Raw genomic sequence first — 20,398 nt, 5'->3', positions numbered from 1 at the left:
ACACACACACTCGGGCTGTGACGGTCATGGAATTTTGGTTCACAGTAATTGGCTAGCCAAATGACCCCGGTCTCTGTAATAACTGTTTGAATAGCAAAAAAACCCAAAATTTTATGCCCGTTTTCGCCTCTCCTCCGCTCCTGACTGCATGTGCTGCCGTAGAAATAGAATGAATAGAACCGGCGGCCCCATTTAAATCAATGATGGCATAATAGGTGGATTGGTGGCCCACATGATCCCATGTGGCTCAGTTGATAGAGAATGGCACTTGAAACGCCAGGATTGTGAGTTTGATTACAACGGGGGACCAAAAATGGGGAAGAAGTATGAAAACGTACTGTAAGTCACTCTGGATAAGAGTGTCTGCTAAATGACAGCAACTACAAAACAACAACATTGCGAGTGTACCCTTAGGAGCGAAGCAGGAAGCAAAAGCAAGATCCGTACCTATCAATATGTGCTGTGATTTGTTGATTCAACTCAACTGACATTACAAAATATACAGTCCATTGCATGAACCACATCAGTTAACATAATTTGCATTACCATGGAAATGATTGCATCACCATACCAGGCTGCCATTGCGAGTGTACCAATGAGTTTACCACTCAAGTCGCCAGGGTTAGAAGTTCCAAGCCCGTTCTATTCATTCTATCTCTATGTGTGTTGCTGCTGCATTGTCAGGGGTGCTGCCTCGTTTGCTACAACACCTTGCTTTTTTTCAGCAAGGAGCAACAAAGTTTCGTGTTACGAATGCACGCTGTCCTGTCTTCAGTCAGCTGTTCGTTCCAAATTATTTGTATTTATTTTTACGGTTGTGACAGGTTTTTTTTATTTTCATGACGGTCTTCATCCATAACCGTCGGTTATACGGTAATTGTGCCAGCCCTAACACACACACACACACACCAAATAACCACTGACGCCAGGGCCTCAGAGTAAGATATGGCTTTAACACACACACTCCCCCACATATGACTCACAGTCCTCTCTATCACACTAAATAAGATTAGTTTGGTTGTTGACTCAGTTGTAACTTCTCATCCCGTAGAGCTGATTTGAGTGTGTTCAGTGTTTCCCAGCTCTGTCAATACCAGAAATTGTTATTGTGGAGGATTTCAGGACAATTGTATTTAAGGGTGAGAGGTGGCGGTAGGCTACTTTTAGGCCTACCTGTTGAACTAGCCAATGATCTACTGTACAATGAGACTGGCAAAGCACAATGAATGGCGACCTCGACACAAACTGCCACCTGAATGGTAGACGGAAGCTGATTGAGTCACTGTTCTCTTGTTGGCATCATGCTGTCTCTTTTTTTACATTTATTTTACCTTTATTTAACTAGGCAAGTCAGTTAAGAGCAAATTCTTATTTTCAATGACGGCCTAGGAACAGTGGGTTAACTGCCTTGTTCAAGGGCAGAACGACAGATTTGTACCTTGTCAGCTCGGGGATTCGAACTTGCAACCTTTCGGTTACTAGCCCAACGCTCTATCCACTAGACTACCCTGCCGCTATCCTCCTCACCCTCCTCCTCTCCCTCTTTCTAGTCTCTCAAGACACCTCCCTGGTTGTTTTCCCTGTTTTTAGCAAGCTTTTCAACGGAGACAGAAATCAATCTCCAGCCAGTCATTTTCCGCCCCGGCCGATCGGTCTTCAGTCCGCTTTCAGCCCCCTTTCTTCAACTGCCAGGACATTATAATCGGCCTGAGTTACAGGCCTGATACTGCTGCCGGCCTAATACAATCACACAGTACAGCACAGCCTAATGTGATTTGGAGTGCTTTCTTCTGTCAGCCTGTAGCACTGGGCAGGTAGTAGAGACGGAGGAGGAGAGGGAGAGAGTGAATAGGAGGAGAAGAAGAGGGAGAGCAGGTCAGATGGGGGATGGGTGGTGGTGGAGAAAGAACAAGAGTGAGTAAACAAGGGATGGATGGAGGGATGGAGGAGGGGGGTGACTGGGGGGGTGAATGTAATAAAGTGATTGAAGTGGATGCAGTGGCGGGGTGGAGGGGACACCGAGAGAGCAGCCTGCTGTTGTTGAGGAGGGAATCAAAAGCTGCTATTCCCTATATTTGCATTGATGTTGGACTGTAGCGTAGCCATCTATTGTAGGATTGGGTTTGGCTTGGATCAAATTTACTACAACGTTCAATATCTGCTACGTGAATCTGCTACTTATAATGGAAAACAAACTATACTGAACAAAAATATAAATGCAACATGCAACAATTTCAAATATTTTACTGAGTTACAGTTCATATAAGGATCGAGATCAGGCTGGGGTTTGTGGCCTGAGGAATGTTGTCCCAATCCTCCAATGGCTGTGCGACATTGCTGAATATTGTCAGGAACCGGAACACTCTGTCGTACACGTCGATCCAGAGCATCCCAAACCTGCTCATCGGGTGACATGTCTGGTGAGTATGCAGGCCATGGAAGAACTGGGACATGTTCAGCTTCCAGGAATTGTGTACAGATCCTTTGACATGCGGCCGAGCATTATCATGCTGAAGCGTTAGGTGATGGCGGCGGATGAATGGACCTCAAGGTTTTTGTCACGGTATCTCTATGCATTCAAATTGCCATCGATAAAATGCAATTGTGTTTGTTGTCCGTAGCTTATTACATGCCTGCACATACCATAACCCCACCGTCACCATGGGGCACTCTGTTCACAACGTTGACATCAGCAAACTGCTGGCCCACGCGACGCTATATACGTGGTCTGCTGTTGTGAGGCCGGTTGGACGTACTGCCAAATTCTCTAAAGTGAAGTCGGAGGTGGCTTATGGTAGAGAAATTAACATTTCAATTCTCTGGCAACAGCTCTGGTGGACATTCCTGCAGTCAGCATGCAGGAATGAGACATCTGTCGCATTGTGTTGTGTGACAAAACTGCACATTTTAGAATGACCTTTTATTGTCCCCAGCACAAGGTGCACGTGTGTAGAGGTCATACTGTTCAGTCAGCTTCTTGAAATGCCCCACTGTCAGGTGGATTGATTATCTTGGCAAAGGAGAAATGCTCTCTAACAGGGATTGTAAACAAATGTTTGCGCAACATTTGAGAAAGAAGCTTTTTGTGGGTATGGAACATTTCTGCGATCTTTTACTTCCGCTCATGAAACATGGGACCAGCACTTTACATGTTGCGTTTTTATATTTTTGGTCATTTTTATTTTCAATGAGACTGCATATGACTTTATTATCGAGCAATAACCCGGTGGTATTGCATTGTCTCATTTGACTCAATATTTTTAACATATTTTAATCCACCCCGTGTCTGTCGTCTTCCTCTCATATCTCGGCTTTATTGGTTTCCTCCGCTGTGGGACCACAGCCCCTGGGTGTCAGTCAAAGCAGATGAAGTGTCAGTCACTGTGGTAACTGTCAGTCACAGCAGCCAGCCCTAGAGACCAGCTATAATGACACAATGGTCCTGAATGTCAGTCAGACAGCGGCTACTCCCATGGGAGAGGTAGGGAATGGAAGGAGGGATAACAGAGAAGAGAGGGAAGATTGAAGAAAGGAGGGGGGCCAAGAATGGGGATGGAACGGCAATTCATTGTGTTCAATTCATTGGCAAAGTGTGAGTGGCATGTGGCAGTTGGCTAAGCCATTGAGAGGCCCAGCACCACACCACACCTCTCCTCAAATGAGCTAGAACCTTTTTGGTCATACACAACAAATGCACAACAACCTTTTACATAACAACCCTGGCACACAGAACACTCCAAAACACTAGAACACGCAGGGCCTCAGGAATCAAAAGCCCTCCTCTTATCAGCCATGTGCAACCCTAGGCTGAGTGTTGGGTGAGAGGGAACAGAGGAGAGAGAGAGAGAGAGAGAGAGAGAGATACTGTATGGAGCGAGTGAGAGATGGAAAGAGAGAAAGGGGGCCTGGTGTGCAGTAAGTGAGCTAAGAAGGTGGGAAATGGTGTGGTCCAAGCACCAGAGGTGGATATTTCAGTCAGATAGGCCTACTCCGAGTAGTTTTCCAGGTAGTGCCCGAGATGACATAAAGGATTAAGATGATGTCACCAAACATCCTAGGAAGTATTCATGAGAAGTCAAACCAATTGTTCCAATCTTATCACTTAAGTTCCATTCGGCTCCGCAGCTGGCAATGCTGATAGGTCTATATTTCCTGAAGAATGTTGGTGGTTTTGACATCTCTGTCTAGGCTCATCTTTCTTCATCTCATTCTAGAATAGAATTATGCTCCTCTCCGGTCTGATGACTCAGAGTTCTGTGAGACTGATCGCTTTATACAGGCGAGATTACTCTGCTACTTCAGAGAGGAGAGCGGTTCAATGTCTCCTCCTCGGCACTCTACTCATGTAGACCGATAGCCGAGGCCTATATAAAGAATAGGCTTGATGTTTCCGACCAATGAAATGTAGCCTGGAATCTAACCTTTGTGAACCTGTGCGGTGTGCACATCCTCTATGTAGGCATAGAAACTCAGTCAAGTTGTGAAGATTGTGGTACAGTGTTGGTTTGTCTATGCATTACTCATCTACTTCATATAGACAAGTGGTTCTTGCCTTCATTTGGTAATGGCGCTTGAGGAGCGAGCCAACCTGTAATGAACAGTTAGATGGGTCTTCAATCAACTTCGCCAAACCTGCCTTTAGTGCTGCTTGCTGGCAAACAGCCAACCAAGTACCCCGGCTTATTATTGTCTCTTAAAATGCTTTTGAGGAGACTCGGGGCCATTCGATGAGGGTTCTAAAACCGAAAGCTTGGCTGCATAACATACCCAAAGCATACAGCCGCTCTATGACCTCTACAGAGTGGCTGTATGACGCCCAGCCAAACTGTTCCACACAGTTTCTTTTACACCGGTCTCTTCCTGACCTCACATGGTGCCTCGACTGATGTGGCATATGACCACACCCCACAAGTTGTTAACATCCCCTCATCAAAAAACTATTTCTCAAAGGAAATGTATCCTATTATCTCATTGGCCGAGAGACATGAGCGGGATGTTCATTTTTACACACACTTGCAGTACAAACATCGCAAGGACATCTTGAATGGCAGAATGTGTTTAGCTGTGAATGCGTTACAGTATATCACTATTCCCCAGGTCGTTGCTGTAAATGAGAACGTGTTCTCAGTCAACTTACCTGGTAAAATAACGGTAAAAAACATATGAGTCATACAATGGTATAATAAAGCCAAGTGTTTAACTTTAAGTGTCCTGATCCAGACATTTCTCACATCCCCTCCCCTTCCTAGCATCTAGATGTCCTCTTTCAGCTGAACAGATTGCTAGGTACAGTGCATAGGTATTGTGTGTGTGTGTGTGTGTGTGTGTGTGTGTGTGTGTGTGTGTGTGTGTGTGTGTGTGTGACGGTGACAGCATCTCTCCGACACAGAAGAGGGAAAACCACCATGACCTTGCCGTGTCATGACGGTGGCGGGAAGGGAGAGTGATTGTGATGCATCGCCTGCCACAGCCACCTGTTATTATCTAGCTAGCAGTCCTAGTCTTGGTAATCAGAAGGCATCAAGCGTGGGAGAGAGGGGAGCTCGGCAAGGGCAAAGTCAGGTTTTGTGGCGAGTGTTTTGTATCAGTACCTCATAGCCCATGACCAGACCCCCCCCCACTTGCCCCAGCCTTGCTAAGCGCTATGGACTGCAGTAGGTCCGAGTCCTCCCTCACTCACTCACTCACTCACTCACTCACTCACTCACTCACTCACTCACTCACTCAGTGTCCTCCAACTCCAACCAGAAAACACAGATTGATTTGCCAGTTGGCCTCAGTGTGATGATGAAAGGAAGCAGGCTCCAGTTTTGGCAGCCATGTTGTTCTCTTCACCCCGATCTGTGGCTAGATGTCTAGATAATAAGAGAAGCAGCATAACAGCTGTGTTATGGCCGGTAGAGCAGCTGGAATCACCTCAGGATAATGAGGCTACAGGCGCTGATTATGTGTTGAAATCACAAGGTCACGACTTAGTAATGCTGTGATTAGTTTTCAGATTGCAGCCTCTCGCTGAGGTTGTAAAGTGCTGCTGGCCTCTGTTTCTATCCCTCCATCTTACACTAAATCACACATATAACAGGCACATGGAAAGACAGAGGACAGGAAATGGGAAGTGGAATTTCACATGTAAATATTTGTGGCTTTACACTGACTAGATGTCCTCTGTGCCTAAGTGGCCAAGTTTACGAAAGCGTAATAAAGTGGGGTATATGTGACAGAATACCCTTTAACCAAAATACCCAGCAGAATGCCCTCAACTTTTTTCACGTTATTTATTATAAAAGGACAAATACTTAGTACTTAAAGGACAGAGTCACCCATTTTAAATGTTCTATCATATTTGTCTATCTCTGAGCTATGTTCTATCGATTCCAGGGGTCATTTCATGTTTTCTTGTGTATCTGAGCTATTAGCCATTCAAGCAGGCAGAAACACAGCCAGTATGATGCGTTTTGCATCATAGCTCAGAGATGCACAAATTTCATATAATATTCAAAATGGGTGAATCTCTCCTTTATGTGTTGTAAACATATATTTATTCTATACACTGTACATGACTATACACAATAATTATGTTACGGTTTATAACAACACCATGCAGTACATTACTTACTTTAACTTGTCCTTGACGCCACATCAACCTCTTACAATAAATAGTAATAAATTATCCCCTTTAGGGTAGCTATACAGGTAAAACACTTTCATTTACATTGCTGCTTTGGATAAGTGGTTTCCCTTTTTTAAATGAGTTGGTTCCTGATAATGTTTTGTCACCTTGTATAAGTGTCCATTTCTTAATCCATTTTATTCTTATTTCACGTCCTCATAATCCACATTGTCTTATTCTACATCTTCTGAACAGAAGCTTTTCTATCTTGACCTTGGCTCAGACTCGTGTCTACCAACTCCCTCTAGCCATGCAGATATTCAGCGGCTTCTCAGAAATTGTCTTTATTCCACTTTCTCTGAAGATGGACATCCCATTATCCCACTCTGCCACCTCTGTTGAGAGGTATGTCTTTCGGCCTAACTGCCTCCAAGCCGATCTTCACGATGCACTATAGCCTTATCATGGATGACAGACGATGTTGTTTTGTTCCAGGTCCTGGGAAGATAGACACTTCTGCCTGACCTCAGTCTCCTCGAAGGTGACTTTCTTGTTGTTCCTCTTGGGGTCGATCCAGGAGTTGTGAATGACCACGTTGTTAGGCATGGGCTCAGCCTCTACCACGGACACCACCCTCTTCTTCATCTTGCTCTTCAACACCTTCTGGAACTTCTGCCTGGTGAAGGCGTAGAGCAGTGGGTGAAAGATGGTCGTCCCGTAGGCCATGACCAGGAAACCCAACCGCAACTTGACCGTGAAGTCTGAGGGCCCTGCGCTGAGGATGACCGTGTTGAGGACTGTGATGGGCGTCCAGCAGAGCAGGAAGGTGGAGATGATGAGTAGGGACATCCTGAAGACACGTTTCTGCCTCTCCCGCCGTTCCCGGTGGCGTTTAACGGCCCTGCGCAGAGCCATGAGGACTGAGACGGAGGTCCGCATCGACAGGACCGCAGGTGGGTTTCCGCCCCCTCTGACTGCCCCGCTGCCCTGGGACGCATCTGTAGATTCCACCTGCGTTGCGGTAGTCAAGGAGATGGTCTTCTTCTTGCGGGGCTTCTTCTTGGGCTGGTTGTGTTGGAAGCGGGTGCCGATGCGGATGTTCAGGGCCTGGAGTATCTTGTAGTAGGTCACCAGCATGACTACGGCCGTGAAGAAGAAGATGGGGATCTGAGCCAGGAGGTGGTAGTACAGCCCCAGCTCTGTGTAGTACTCGTTGGTATGGACCACCGAGGCAACTGCAGTCTGGTTGACGAACTCTGAGCCAAAATCGCTGAAGAAGCCCACCTCCATGAAGGGGACCAGGAAACTGAAGAAGGACATAGCCCAAATTAAGCCCAGCAGAGCCACGGCGCGGCCCATGGTTAGCATGCGGTTGGCTGGACGCACTGAGATGTCGTAGCGGTCGACAGTGATGGCTAGCACGTTTGAGGCCGTGGCTACGCTAGCGAAGGAGACACAGGCCTCGTGGAAGCAGCAGACCAGCGCTGTATCAGCCTCTAGGGGGAGGAGTATTACAACTGCAGTCAGCGGGATGCAAGACACACACACCTGGAACCAGAGAGATAAATAAGGATTAAGATTATTATTAATTAAATTTGTCTCCTTCTACAGCAGATATAGAAGAATCTTGAGATTTGTCACAGACTAATTGCACTGCAATCATCTCATCCCAGACACTCACTGGAATTGTCCCTACACATTGATTTAAGGTCAGTTTTGTGTTTTCCCTCCCGGTGGTTAAACTTTGTATTTTCAATGTATTAACTGATCCGAGGTCTGTGCCTAATGGAAACATCAAAGACTGACACTCACTAGTACGTCTAGGACGTGCAGATTCATGGTGACGATGTTGGACACGGAGGTGATGAGGTTCTGCTTCATGCAGTAGAGGACCAGCACTGTCAGGTTGCTGCTTAGGCCCAGCACTATCTCTAGCAGCAGGAACCCTGTCAGCGACACCTGGAGATCCGGAGGGTAATAGCATTTTGTTTTACAGTAATCATAGTATCACAATAATAGTATTGTAATAGCTGCTTGCTTCATTGCGATATGCTTTAATCGTGCTATCTGCTTTCACGATAACTGACGTTGAACTAAGTTTACCCTCCTAATTAAAGTAGAAGTGGTATACATGTATGCATGTACCTGGAAGCTGATGGGGTAGGGGGCGGCAGACTGGGTCATATCAAGGTCAGAGGGTTCCGAGGTGTCGAGGACAGTCACGTTGCTCATGGTGGCTTCTGAGATCAGCACAGGAGGGGTATGCATTATCCTAGAGAGACATGGTGACACAGAGAGAGGAGGAGAGCAAGATCAGGACAGAGACTGATTGCATTAACTTATGTATAGTGGGAGAGAAAGGTGTTGTGTGTCGTATGCATGACTATTGACTGCCTCTCATCTATGTCTTGCGTGTCTCATCGTCATCTCCTGTACATTCAAAACGTTGAATTAAACTAGGTTATATGGGAGCATACAACAGTGTAGAAGAGGCAATTTCTATTCCTTTTAAATCTCATCTAGCTGATCTGTCTGGCTGTTTTTGTGTCTGGGACTTTGTCTGAGTGTATTTGTACCTCACTGGGATTCCATTTAGTGTGACATGTGGCCAATGTGTGAACCTTTTCAAGTGTGGAAGTTTCAATCACAAACTGATTCTGTGATGTCATCTTGATGGAGTCTTTCAAAAGGTGGCAATTAAAAATCAAAAAGCCAATTTCCACAGTTTTCCGCTGTGCTTTTAAAAGATGGTGTTCTGCTGTGTGTGATGATAAGATTTTCGCTTTGTGGAAAGAGTGAAAATGAGTACACTCCCTTTATCCCTTCATTGCTGACACCTTTATCTAGTGTTACATTTTTAGCTGACTAGAACTAATAGTGCTTCACTTTAGTCAGTCCTGTCAGTGTTTTGTTGTTACGTTAGGCTTAGAGTTGTGTTTGTGGTTACTTTGATCAATGTGTCCATGTTCTTAGGTATTTCACTAATGAACGTTCTTGCTTTGCTTTTATGTCTCGATATAACCCAGTTTTCCGTGTGATCTGTCCAGAGGCTAGTCTTCTCCAGAGAAACTATCCAGAACCAGACAGTCCTTTTGTGGCTCAATAGGCATTTACATTGCAGACACACTGTACTCACCCCTCCCTCGTGTGCCGTCTCCCCTTCAAGAGTCCATGAACCAGCCAGAGCTGCCTTTCTGAGGCCCCAATAGAAAATCACAAGAACCAACCATAGTTCTGTAGTAGTAATGCTAATGCAGTAGTAGCAGAAATCGCCACTTGGCACACTTTTAATCCTAATGGTGCAACCTTTTGTCTAAATAATGGGAGTATTGTGATGCAGTTGGAGCCAACTGAAACTGTGTTTCTTGGATCCTTCCTTTTCTATTTCCACGGATACAAATTCAGCTCCACCATGAGAGAAAAACCAGTCCACCTTCAAAAGATTTCTTCATTTTACTTTACCCAGAGGCTGTAAACAACAGTGATGGATCACAGAGGACTGCCCTATACTCTCGTACATCCAATAAAAACACTGTATTCCGGGTTAGGGGAAAGCGCCGAGCATTCATTAAACGCAGGAACACACGCGCTCGTCGTCCGCGGTGGGCAGGGAGAGGATGTGCATTGTAGCATCCAGCCACGTGGTTGACTAAATGAATGGTTTCTTTTATGCAGCTGCTTGTCGTCCTTTGTCATTTGATCTGTATTCCTCCTCGGCTCTTAACAGAGGCAGAGCAGTGCCTGGCTGATACTCAACTGTCCTCCCCTCTTCCTTCTGTACGTATTCCCTCCGACACCCTTCAGAAACACCCCTCCATCACCTTCCAGAGAGGAGAGTAAAGGTCAATGGCGTTTCCGTCTCCTCACACGTTGTAATTCCACTGGGGTGAGGCAGGATCACCTCAGTGCTGTGGCACCTTATACAAAGTCAGACCAGGCTGGGAGGAAGGTCATTAGCTACTTTGGAGAGAGAGAGGAGAATATATTACAACACTGGGCCATCAGCTATGTGGCATTTGGTGTGCGCTCTCTCTCTCTTTCTGTCACAGAGTCGGAGAGCAGGACAAATCAGGGGATGACATCATCCTTCCGTTTATTTTTCCTCCCTCAATCATCGTCCTGGAGAACAAAAAGATGCAGAGAGGAAGAGATGTAAATGAAAGGAGGATAATGAATGAGAAGAAAGTGTCATGATATTTCAGCCCCAAATGATCATTATCCAGACAGTCTGAGCTGTATCAGTACGTTACATCAACCCAGTGATAGATCTGCCTGTCTGTTGTCATTGTGTGTTTTGTTAATAACCTCTAATCGGGTTTGTATTGAATTAATTCTCCCCCCCCAAGAAAAGGGGATGGAGAGAGATGGAGAGACACAGAGGCATTCTGACTCTTGTTTGATTCCTAGTAGATGTCTTACTTATTATACCTTTGGCTATTCAAGGCCTGTCATGCGTTTGTTTGACAAATGAGCCCTCAGCCTTTGAACTGGTCCTTTGTGCAGGCTCCCTCCCTCCTCTGTCATCTTGCTCTCTCTCTCTCTCTCTTCATCTCTCTCTCTCCAACTTTTGCTGCGTCTATCTGTGTGTGAACAGAAGCTCAAGAGGGCCAGAGACTAGTAGTGCTACTGGGAGAAGAATCAAGCTCATATGACACAGAGCATATGACAGCGTATGATCCATATGACAGCGTATGATCCGTATGACACAGAGCATATGACAGTGTATGATCCATATGACAGTGTATGATCCGTATGACACAGAACATGACAGTGTATGATCCGTATGACACAGAGCATGACAGTGTATGATCCGTATGACACAGAGCATGACAGTGTATGATCCGTATGACACAGAACATGACAGTGTATGATCCGTATGACACAGAACATGACAGTGTATGATCCGTATGACACAGAGTATGTGGTTTGTTTTCTGTAATTTCACGCAGTGGCACTGCACACAGAGGTTAAGCCACTGGCTTTCAGTTATTCACTTGCACGCATGACAGCTCGCAGTGCACTATGAGAAGGTGTATTTGTGTGTGTGTGTGTGTGTGTGAGATGAGTGGAAGGCTCAGGCTGTTATGAGACCGGTGTGTTTGCACAAAAGCCCCCGTGCTCCGCTCTGCGCTAAGAGCAAGGCTTCAGAGACACCGCGCTCATAAGTGATGCTTAACATTATCAGAGCGTTGAGTAAGTGGGCAGGCAGGAGAAGGAGCAGAAATATAATCCCTTTGGATGTGACTGTGCTGTATTGGTCGAGTTGTCTCTACTGTGTGACTGTAAGCTGGCGGAGCAGACAGGCAGAGACTATACTAGAGTGCTAGGGTTCTGTACATGCAGTGAGCGCACACGGCTGGTGGTTCTTTGTCTGTTGGTACAATACGAGTGAGAAGTTTGCAGGCTTTTTGCTCCAGTTTTTCTTTTGAACTCTGCTGATCGTGTGCAAGTACTGTACAGTATGGTGGCGTTTTGTGTTTTGACAACCGTTCCTCACGGTTCAGCAGAGGTAGAAAATGAGAGTGCTTTTGGCAAGAACTGAAGTCATTACTGTTGTCATTTTGAGTTTGTTTTTGAACGCATCTGAAATGCATTTATTTTCTTCAGTGTACATTCTGACATTCATTATCAAGCACGCTATTGTAACAGAGAATGGAGAAATCAGTGCGGTGATAGATGTTTACCTTGTCCTCTGAGGTAGTCGTGTGTCTCCCCGTCCTCTACCTCACAGCACTGTCAGCATAGATAGCCAGGTGGAACACTCCCTCCCAGGTAGAGTGAAGGAGGACGAGGGAGAGGAAGAAAAGGACCTGAAGCAGCTGAGGCGGTTTCTGGCTGTGTGTGACGGGTAAGATGGTGTAGTTAAGTCCTCAGGGTGTGTAAGGATCCAGGCTGGAGTAGAGAGATCACTGTTCTGCTCTCTGGCTGTGCTACACTTTCCTCTCCCACTCTCACTCGCTCCGTCTCGGAGCACTAATAGCCCTTCCTACTCATCTCGCCCACCCTCCCTCCCTTCTCTGGCAGCATGTCTCTCACACTTTCTATTTCTCTCTGTATCAACCTTTCGCTCTCAACATTTTTCTCTCTCTCTCTCTTCTCTTCTCTCTCTCTATCAACCCCTCTCTTTCCCTATTCTCTCTTCCCCTCTCTACATCTCCTCTTTCCTCTGATTGGTCTCATGTAACAGGTCCCTCATTTCATCCTTTCGTTAGCTTTGAGAAGTCTTTAGTTCAGTGTAGTATTGTGTCTACTGCAGGGGTAGTCAAGTAGATTTAGCCTGGGGGCGATTTTTCTCGGAGGGGATGGTCGGGGGCCGGAACATAATTATAATAATATAATGTATTATAATGTACACTGAAAATTGAACATAACTAAGCCCAAGAAATTGTATTTGATATTAACAATTTCATTCCTTGATTACATTGAGACACGATCACGTCTCTTTTTAAAAAAATGTTTTTGTGGGAATAATTTTAAGTTTCCTAAATGTAAAATATTTTTTTGTTGACATTTTTTACAGTATTTTTAAAACATTTTACCCCCAAAATATTCAGTCGTGGGCCAGTTTTGGGAGGTCTGTAGCCCACTGCTCTAGTGTGTCTGCAGCCTAAGTGGCACTAGCTCCACAGACAGACATGACACCTATCAAGCCTGTGTTGTTCAGTAATGGCTATTTTCTCCACGTAAGCTCTGGAACACAGTCATTAGTATTCACATTCCACAGATTGGCCAGGTTTCAGTACTGAAATTGGGATGTCAATGTCAGGCAGAGGATAATGATGTCATATTTTGGCAGGAAATGGAAAAATGAAAGAGGAGCTGTCTCTGTCTCAACTCCGAGGCGTCAGAGAACATACTGTTTTCTTCAGAGGATGTTTTCCGCTGGTGCCAGTGTCACGAGATTGAAGGAAGACATCTCGGAATTGTGCCAAAGGTTGATTTTTAAATTCAAAATTATCTCTGTCGTTCTCTTTCTCCCCCTCCCCCTCTCGCTCACTCTTTGTGTCTTTCTTCCTCTCTTTGTCACCATGCCAGTCTGTGTGTTTGCACTCTTTGGAAGACCGGGTTCGGCAACTGTGGCGAGTGTAATGGTACGTGAACCCTAGGGGACTTTTGGCCAATCATCAGGTGTTATACACCTGTCTGATAGGACAGACATAATTACCCTCAATCCATTAGTCACACTAGCCTGGTTGCCAGATCCGCTTGTTTTATCTAACTCTTTTGTTGATTTGAATGCCAAATGACACTGTGAATGACAATGGAGTTGTCAAATTTTTGAAGAATATCTGGCAACATGACCAGGTTCGATTAGATGCAGCCTGTAGGGAATGTACAGCTCTGGAAAAAATTAAGAGACCACTGCAAAATTATCCGTTTCTCTGGTTTTACTATTTATAGGTATGTGTTTGGGTAAAATAAGCATTTTTGTTTTATTCTATAAACTACTGACAACATTTCTCCCGAAATAAAAATATTGTCATTTAGAACATTTATTTGCAGTAAATGACAACTGGTCAAAATAACAAAAAAGATAACAAAAAATAACAAAAAAGTGTTGTCAGACCTCGAATAATGCAAAGAAAATAAGTTCATATTCATTTTTAAACAACACAATACTAATGTTTTAACTTAGGAAGAGTTCAGAAATCAATATTTGGTGGAATAACCCTGATTTCCAATCACAGCTTTCATGCGTCTTGGCATGCTCTCCACCAGTCTTACACATTGATGTTGGGTGACTTTATGCCACTCCTGGGCATAAAAATTCAAGCAGCTCGGCTTTGTTTGATGGCTTGTGACCATCCATCTTTCCTCTTGATCACATTCCAGAGGTTTTCAATGGGGTTCAGGTCTGGAGATTGGGCTGGCCATGACAGGGTCTTGATCTGGTGGTCCTCCATCCACACCTTGATTGGCCTGGCTATGTGGCATGGAGCATTGTCCTACTGGAAAAACCGATTCCAGCCTTGCTGAAGCACCCCCAGATCATCACCGATCCTCCACCAAATTTTACAGTGGGTGCGTGACGATGTGGCTTGCAGGCCTCTCCAGGTCTCGCATCAGGACGAATGAATTAAGACACGTACAAGGTTGTCCTGGAAGAAAACTTGCTTCCTTCTGCTCTGACAATGTTCCCCAACTCTGAGGATTGGTTTTTCCAGCAGGACAATGCTCCATGCCACAAGTTTGGTAGGCGACTAATGACCATCAGCAGCATCAGAGCTTGGAGAAGCCTAATTACCATGACTAAACAGTCAAGTGGAATTTGACTGCCATCATGACTCGTGACTACTGGTGTGGTGTTTTTAATACGGTCACAGTAACAGCCCATGTCACATCTGGAGGAAACCTGGCATCATCCCTACGGTGAAGCATGGTGGCGGCAGCATCATTCTGCGGGGATGTTTTGAATGGAGCAAAGTACAGAGATATTCTTGATGAAAACCTGCTCCAGGGAGCTCAGGACCTCAGACTGGGGCGAAGGTTCACCTTTCAACAGGAAAATGACCCAAAGCACGCAGGCAAGACAACAGTGGCTTTGGGACATGTCTCTGAATGTCCTTGAGTGGCCCGGACTTTAACCCGATCTAACATCTTTGGACAGACCTGAAAATAGCTGTGCAGGAATGCTCCCCATCCAACCTGACAGAGCTTGAGAGGATCTGCAGAGAAGAATGGGAGAAACTCCCCAAATACAGGTGTGCCAAGCTTGTAGCGTCATACCCAAGAAGACTGCAAACATTGCACGATATGCTCAGAAAATCGAATTGCAATTTTTTGTTTTGCCCAATATTGCATTAGCCATTTCACTTGCGATATAGATCAAAACCTTTGGGCAACTGTTGAAATCATAGAAATCAAATGATTTATATTAAGAAACAAAGTGATATGGGGGTGCCACAGGGTTCAATTCTAGGGCCGACTCTCTTCTCTGTATACATCAATGATGTCGCTCTTGCTGCTGGTGAGTCTCTGATCCACCTCTACGCAGACGACACCAGTCTGTATACTTCTGGCCCTTCTTTGGATACTGTGTTAGCAAACCTCCAGACGAGCTTCAATGCCATACAACACTCCTTCCGTGGCCTCCAACTGCTCTTAAATGCAAGTAAAACTAAATGCATGCTCTTCAAACAATCGCTGCCTGCACCTGCCCGCCCGTCTAGCGTCACTACTCTGGACGGTTCTGACTTAGAATATGTGGACAACTACAAATACCTAGGTGCCTGGTTAGACTGTGAACTCTCCTTCCAGACTCACATTAAGCATCTCCAGTCCAAAATGAAATCTACATTTGGCTTCCTATTTCGCAACAAAGCATCCTTCACTCATGCTGCCAAACATACATACCCTCGTAAAACTGATCATCCTACCAATCCTTGACTTCGGCGATGTCATTTACAAAATAGCCTCCAACACTCTACTCAGCAAATTGGATGCAGTCTATCACATCCGTTTTGTCACCAAAGCCCCATATACTACCCACCACTGCGACCTGTATGCTCTCGTTGGCTGGCCCTCGCTTCATATTCATCGCCAAACCCACTGGCTCCAGGTCATCTATAAGTCTTTTCTAGGTAAAGCCCTACCTTATCTCAGCTCACTGGTCACCATAGCAGCACCCACCCATAGCATGCGCTCCAGCAGGTATATTTCACTGGTCATCCACAAAGCCAACTCCTCCTTTGGCAGCCTTTCCATTCCAGTCCTCGGCTGCCAATGACTGGAACGAATTGCAAATATCACTGAAGCTGGAGACTCATATCTCCCTCACTAACTTTAAGCATCAGCTGTCAGAGCAGCTTACTGATCATTGCACCTGTACATAGCCCATCTGTGAATAGCCCACCCAACTACTTCATCCCCATATTGTTATTCATCCCCATATTGCTCCTTTGCACTCCATTATCTCTACTTGCACATCTATCACTCCAGTGTTTAATTGTTAAATTGTAATTATTTCGCCACTATGGCCTATTTATTGCGTTACCTCCCTAATCTTACTACATTTGCACACACTGTATGTAGACTTTTCTATTGTGTTATTGACTGTACGTTTGTTTATCCCATGTGTAACTCTGTGTTGTTTGTGTGGCACTGCTTTGCTCTATCTTGGCCAGGTCGCAGTTGTAAATGAGAACTTGTTCTCAACTGGCCTACCTGGTTAAATAAAGGTGAAATAAAATTCTGAGTGGCATTTCAAAAATATTGCATGCATTATGGATCTCTTGCGATTTTTATGTGAATTGGATGAATTGTGCAGCCCTAACACCCATAAATGTTTGATGCTGCTATTAATATTGCTACCCCATATCCAACCCTGTCCCCTGATGCCGCTACAGGCTGCTGTTTGCTTGGGTTTCTCTACCTTTTCCCCATTTCAGGTGTGTGTGTGCGTGTGCGTTACCAATCAGCAGTGAGGACTGCTGGGAGAGAGGAGAGAGTGGGATGAGAGGGCGTAGCCATGCCAGAGCCTGTCACTGCTGACCAGTCTACTGTGCACTCGCTGTGGGTCTAGATCTGTGTGTGTGTGTGTGTGTGTGTGTGTGTGTGTGTGTGTGTGTGTGTGTGTGTGTGTGTGTGTGTGTGTGTGTGTGTGTGTGTGTGTGTCCGTCCAGCTCCAGCCATTTGACTATGTGTGTCGTGGCTGTTCATCAGTGCACCATGGCAAGAGATAATGGGGCAGAAACAGCCTGTCAGGGCTCAGTGTTTAGTCTGCAACTGAAGGAGAAAGAAAGAGAGAGCCAGGGATGAAGTGACTGAGCAGTCAGTGACTGGGAGGCTGGGAGCTAGCCTGTGGGCTTTCACCTGATCAAACTCCAGTAACTGACACAAGAATTATGTTTGAGCAAAATAACACATTAGCCATGGCAAAATGCATAGAATTATAGGAAATTTGCTTTAAAACTGCAAGATTTTCTCTCAGCGCCATGAAATAATGTGTAGAATTGTTGGAAATTTGCTCTAAATCTGCAACAATGTCTCTCAGCTCCATGGAGAAATGTGTGGAATTGCAGGAAATCATCTTAAAATCCATGCCCATTACCACTCCACCTGCCACGCCCACCATCTAAGCCCCTTTTTTTATGTTTTATTTATTTTTACTTTGTTTTTATTGAGGAACACTAAGAAAGTACAAAGTTAAATAAAAAATATGGCAGTTACAGTGCACATCATCATCAGATTAGTTACATTGACGTCATCTTCGAACTAGACAATTTTCAAGTATAAAACCCATTTTTCCCAGTATTCCTCACCTCTCTCCTCTTGAGTTCTTAAAGCAAAGGTCATATGCTCCATGTGGTGTATTTCTTTTAATAATATCTATCCATTATGTCATGGTGGGAGGGTCTTTTTGTAGCCATTTCTTAGTGATAGCCTTTTTACTGCCTGCCAGTAGGACCTTCAAGAGGTACTTTTCTCTAGTGTGTAAGTTATCAGGTATTTCACCCAAGTACAAAGAAATGAATGTTTGTTCTATGTCAAATCCAATTATTTTTCCAATGCTAGATCTTATTTCTCCCCAGTAAGTTTCGTTTGCGGGGCAGGACCAAAAGATATGGGAGTGATCCACCCTTGATAGCCCGCATACTCTCCAACAAGGGTGTAGGGAGCCAGTCTGTTTTGATTAAGGTTTAGGTGTTCTGAAGAAGCATATAACATTCTTCCAAAAGAATTCTCTCCATGACCTTGAGTTGGGGGCGCTTAGTTGAGTCTCAAATATGTGCAACCATGTTTCATCAGTTATTTCAATTTTAAGTTCCTCTTCTCATTTCTGTTTAATATAGTTTGTAGAATGTTTCTTTGAGGATTGAATACCCAAGTAAAGATTTGAAATCGTTTTGAGGTGCTCGAGGGTCAATCACTTTTATCTCCCTTAAGAAATAGTGTCGAACTTGTAGGTATCTGTAAAAATCTTGTTTATCCAAGCCATGTTTTATACTTAGGTCCTGGAAGTTATCTAGGTCCCCATTTCCTTATAATTGTACTGAATGATGTGATGCCTTTCTGCGTCCACTGTTTAAATCTGCTGTCCTGAGTTGCAGGGATGAAGCTGGGGTCGTATGCGGGCCAACTCAGCAGTTTGACCTCTGTCTAAGTGATTTTGCTTAACTACCTTAAACCATGTCTTAAAAGAGAAATTAATCCACAGATTTTGTCTATTGTATATTTCTATTACCATGTCCTTATTTCCCAAAACTGACTGTATGGGTATCTCTGTCAAAGTAGTCTTGGATTCGTATTCTGAATTGCACCAACACACCAGAGGTCTCAATTGGGCTGACACAAAATAATCTTTTAGGTTTGGTAAGGCCACACCCCCACAGGTTTTTGGTCATTTTAATGTTGTACATCTAATTGTTGGTCTCTTACTGTTCCAGATAAATCTTGATATCCGTTTATCCCACTAAACTGTTTAGGCGGGATTTCTACGGGCAGTGACTGGAACAAATACAGTAACCTCGACAGGACGTTCATTTTGATTGTTTCAATTCTACTACTAAGATCCACAGGAAGTGAATTCCACCTGTCTAGGTCATCATATATCTTCTTGTTGATGTGATCGTAATTCATGTCATAAAGTTGGGGTGTATCTTTTGGTAGGTTTACTCCAAGATATTTAATGGATGAAGAGGTCCAGTGGAAGTTATACCTACTCTTCAGCTCTTCCTGTGAGGTATAATTATATACTAGGGCTTGGGTCTTGTGTACGTTAAGCACATACCCTGAATATGTTCCAAACATCCAATCAATCTAGGTACACTTGAGCCTGGGTCTTTAAGGAGTAACAGAACATCATCACTATACATGTATATCTTATGTTCACTGTCTCTTATTGTTATTCCCTCTAAGGTTGGGTCCTGTCTTATTGTCTGTGCTAATGGCTCGATGTACAAGGAGAAGAGCGTGGGTGAAAGATTACAGCCTTGTCTTGCCCCTCGCTCTAATTTTATCGTTCGTGACAAATGTCAATTTATCTTTATTCTAGTGGTCGGACATTAATGCAGTGTTTTGATGCACTGTATCACTTCTTTGTTGAAACCAAATCTTTCCATAACTTGGAATAGATAATCCCATCCCACTGAATCAAATGCTTTTTCTGCATCAAGACTGATTAATGTAGCACTTGTATAGCACTTCTTTTGGCTGTTATTGATGCATATAGTTTATAATCCGTGTTAAGAATTGCAATAGGTCTATAGGAACTGCATTCCCTTTTATCTTTACACTCTTTTGGGATTACAGATATGATGGCTTCTCTCCACGATGGTATTAGACCCCCCCTCCCGCAGAATGTTAGTTGTTCTCTGAAGGCTCTGAACCATTCTGAAGGGAAGCCATCAGTGCCTGGAGATTTGTTTGCTTTTAGATTAGATATTGCATTGTTACTTTCTTCAGTTGTTATTTCTGAAGTAAGTCTATCATTTTGCTCTGTGCCACCAAGGGGAGATCAAGGGAGTTCAAACAATGCTCTATTGTCTGTGCATCTGCTTTCTCTGGTTGATTGTACAGATTTGTGTAATATGATTCAAATGCATTCTGTATCTCATCCAATTTGCATGTAATCTTCTTTGTTTTGTGCTCTTTTTTTATTTTGAATATGGTATTCTGTGCTTGTTGTTTCCTGAATCTCCATGCTAGTAATTCTGTTGCCTTTTGAGCCTGCTTCATAATATCGTTGTTTCAGGAACCTGAGCTTTTTCTCTACTTCTTCACTATAAATCTGGTCAATTTCCTGTTTTACCTTTTGAATCTCTCGTAATAGAAGAGGATCTTTGTAAT

General features: G+C 44.3%; 2 protein-coding genes across 2 annotated transcripts in view; one reads left to right on the top strand and one right to left on the bottom strand.

Annotated features, from left to right (window-relative positions):
• The window catches only part of LOC106576112 (conserved oligomeric Golgi complex subunit 5), a 105,832-nt gene that overhangs the window by 10,041 nt on the left and 75,393 nt on the right, over positions 1–20,398 (top strand). The gene's annotated exons all lie outside the window — the stretch shown is intronic.
• LOC106576114 (G-protein coupled receptor 22) lies at positions 6,268–12,729 on the bottom strand. Its single transcript, XM_014153005.3, has 5 exons — positions 12,295–12,729; positions 9,747–10,729; positions 8,756–8,882; positions 8,423–8,569; positions 6,268–8,158 (listed from the first exon to the last, which is right to left on the bottom strand). Exons 3-5 carry the CDS (start codon positions 8,876–8,878, stop codon positions 7,073–7,075), a joined length of 1,356 nt encoding a protein of 451 aa, XP_014008480.1. The 5' UTR covers positions 8,879–8,882; positions 9,747–10,729; positions 12,295–12,729; the 3' UTR covers positions 6,268–7,072.

The sequence above is a fragment of the Salmo salar genome, chromosome 17, assembly GCF_965601325.2.
Source record: "Salmo salar chromosome 17, fSalSal1, whole genome shotgun sequence".
Classification (NCBI taxonomy): Eukaryota; Metazoa; Chordata; class Actinopteri; order Salmoniformes; family Salmonidae; genus Salmo; species Salmo salar.
The sequence above is the reverse complement of the archived record's forward strand: the minus strand, read 5'-3'. Positions and strand labels throughout refer to the sequence as shown.

Bases quoted from the DNA above. Each gene is read 5' to 3' on its own strand.
- LOC106576114 (XM_014153005.3), bottom strand. From the start codon at position 8,878: ATGCATACCCCTCCTGTGCTGATCTCAGAAGCCACCATGAGCAACGTG. The intron at 8,570-8,755 runs GTACATGCATAC...CCGGATCTCCAG, and splicing joins CCTACCCCATCAGCTTCCAG to GTGTCGCTGACAGGGTTCCT. The intron at 8,159-8,422 runs GTGAGTGTCAGT...CTCTGGTTCCAG, and splicing joins TGCACGTCCTAGACGTACTA to GTGTGTGTGTCTTGCATCCC.